The sequence below is a fragment of the Neopelma chrysocephalum genome, unplaced genomic scaffold (assembly GCF_003984885.1).
Source record: "Neopelma chrysocephalum unplaced genomic scaffold, ASM398488v2 Primary Assembly neopelma1_94076, whole genome shotgun sequence".
Classification (NCBI taxonomy): domain Eukaryota; kingdom Metazoa; phylum Chordata; class Aves; order Passeriformes; family Pipridae; genus Neopelma; species Neopelma chrysocephalum.
In genome coordinates this window covers 299-2,727 of record NW_020922784.1, presented here as the reverse complement: position 1 = coordinate 2,727, position 2,429 = coordinate 299, and the positions used below count along the sequence as shown (strand labels likewise).

General features: G+C 69.4%; 1 protein-coding gene across 1 annotated transcript in view; it reads right to left on the bottom strand.

The window, feature by feature from the left end:
* Positions 1-12: 12 nt before the first annotated feature.
* The window catches only part of CCDC130 (coiled-coil domain containing 130), a gene marked incomplete at its 3' end in the record, with an annotated part of 2,610 nt that continues 193 nt past the window's right edge, over positions 13-2,429 (bottom strand). Inside the window, exons 2-4 of the mRNA XM_027707627.1 lie at positions 1,607-1,779; positions 417-555; positions 13-329 (exon numbers count right to left, since the gene is read on the bottom strand). Of these exons, the coding sequence (XP_027563428.1) occupies positions 13-329; positions 417-555; positions 1,607-1,744 (594 nt within the window). The remainder of the gene's footprint in view (positions 330-416; positions 556-1,606; positions 1,780-2,429) is intronic.

Genomic DNA, 2,429 nt, shown 5'->3' with positions numbered 1-2,429 from the left:
GGGGGGCGCGGCCTTGGGGGGGCCCAGGAGTGGGGCAGGGGGGTCTCCCCCATCCTGGGGGGCTGCAGGGGGGTCCCCCCCACCCTGGGGGGCTGCAGGGGGGTCCCCCCCAGCGCCGCCGTTCCTCGGGGGGGGTCCCTCCGTCCCCCCGCTCTCCCTCCTGCGCACGATGCCGAGCCCGGCGGGGGTCGGGGTGGGGGGACCGGGGGGTCCCTTGTGCGCTCGGACCCCCCCCCCGAGGGGCCCCCGGGTTTTTTGGGGGGTCCCGGGGCCGAACCAGGGCCGGTGGGAGATCTCGGAGCGTTTCAGCCGCTGCTTCTCCTCGTAGGCTGTGGGGGCACACGGGGGTCACCGAGGGGGGGCGGGACCCCCCTGAGCCCCCCAAAAACGCCCCCCCCGGACCCCCCCCCACGCACAGTCGGGGGCGCGCAGGGTGAGCAGGGCGGCGAGGCGCCGATCCTCCTCCTCCTCCCGCAGCAGGGGGATGCTCAGCCCGGCCCGAGCCCGCAGCGCCGCCGCCTCCTCCTCCTCCTCCCGCAGCGTCCGCTTCTCCTCCTGGGGGGGCAAAAAGAGGGGGCCGAGACCCCCCCCCCCGGGGGGGGGGGGGGGGGGAGACCCCCCCCCCGGGGGGGGGGGGGGTCCAAGAGCACTCCCCCCCCTCCCCGGGGGGGGGTATTTTGGGGTCCCAGAGCGTTCCCAGGCTTGGGCGAGAACCTAGCGTTGGGTTTTTGGGGGGTCTCGAGACCCCCCCTCAGTGGGTGGTTGGGGGGGTGCTGAGTGGGTTTTTGGGAGGGTTCCAGATCCCCCCCCCACCCTCGGGTGGGTTTTTGGGGGGTCCCACATCCCCCCCACCCCCGGGGGGGTTATTTTGGGGTCCCAGGGCGCTCCCAGGCTTGGGCAAGAACCCAGCGTTGGGCTTTTGAGGGGTCCCGAGCTCCCCCCCCCCGGGGGTGGTTGGGGGTGCCAGGTGGGTTTTTTGGGGGGTCCCAGCTCCCCCCCACACCCCCGGGTGCATTTTGGGGGTCCCGGGGGGTATTTTGGGGTTTCAGAACATTCCCAGGCTTGGGCGAGAACCCAGTGTTGGGTTTTTGGGGGGTTCCAAGCCCTCTCCAGAGTGGGTGGTTGGGGGGGTGCCAGGTGGCTTTTTTTGGGGTCCCAGCTCTCCCCACCCCCGGGTGCACTTTGGGGGTCCCAGGGGAGTATTTTGGGGTCCTAGGGGAGTATTTTGGGGTCCCAGAGCATTCCCAGGCTTGGGTGAGAACCCAGCATTGGGTTTTTGGGGGGCCCCGAGGCCCCTCCCACAGGGGGTGGTTGGGGGGATGCCGGGTGGGTTTTTTGGGGGGTCCCAGCTCCCCCCCACACTCCTGGGTGCATTTTGGGGGTCCCAGGGGGGCATTGTGGGGTCCCAGATCCCCCCCACCCCCGGGAGCATTTTGGGGGTCCCGGGGGAGTATTTTGGGGTCCCAGGGCACTCCCAGGCTTGGGCAAAAGCCCAGCATTGGGTGGTTGGGGGGTGCCAGGTGGGTTTTTTGGGGGGTCCCAGATGCCCCCCACCCCCGGGTGCATTTTGGGGGGTCCCAGGTTGGTATTTTGGGGGGTCCCTCACCCGGAACTGGCGGCGCAGGCGGCTGTTGAGGCCGAAGTCGTCCCTCCAGGCGTCCTGGGCCTCCTGCAGCCGGCTCAGGGTGGGGGTCTCACGTTCCAGGACCCCCCGGTCCTGCACCCCGTGCTCCAGGCGGAACATGGGGTCCAGGGCCAGGCGCTCCTTGTGCTCCGGGGCTGGGAAAGGGAACGGGGGCAATGGGAGCACTGGGAGCACTGGGAGGAACTGGGAGGAACGGGGGGCACATGGGATCAAGGGCCAGGAGCTCCTTCTGCTCCTGGAATGGGAACTGGGAGCACTGGGGGCACTGGGGGCACTGGGAGCACGTGGGATCCTGCACCAGGAGCTCCTTCTGCTCCTGGAATGGGAACTGGGAGCACTGGGAGCACTGGGAGCACCGGGAGCACTGGGAGCACCGGGGACACATGGGATCCTGCGCCAGGTGCTCCTTCTGCTCCTGGAATGGGAACTGGGAGCACTGGGAGCACTGGGGGCACCAGGGGCACTGGGGGCACAGGAGATCCTGTGCCAGGAGCTCCTTCTGCTCCTGGAATGGGAAAGGGAACGGGGGGAATGGGAGCACTGGGAGCACTGGGGGCACATGGGATCCTGCACCAGGTGCTCCTTCTGCTCCTGCAATGGGAACTGGGAGCACTGGGAGCATTGGGAGCACATGGGATCAAGGGCCAGGCGCTCCTTCTGCTCCGGGAATGGGAAAGGGAACGGGGCAATGGGAGCACTGGGAGAACTGGGAGGGACTGGGGGCACATGGGATCAAGGGCCAGGAGCTCCTTCTGCTCCTGGAATGGGAACTGGGAGCACTGGG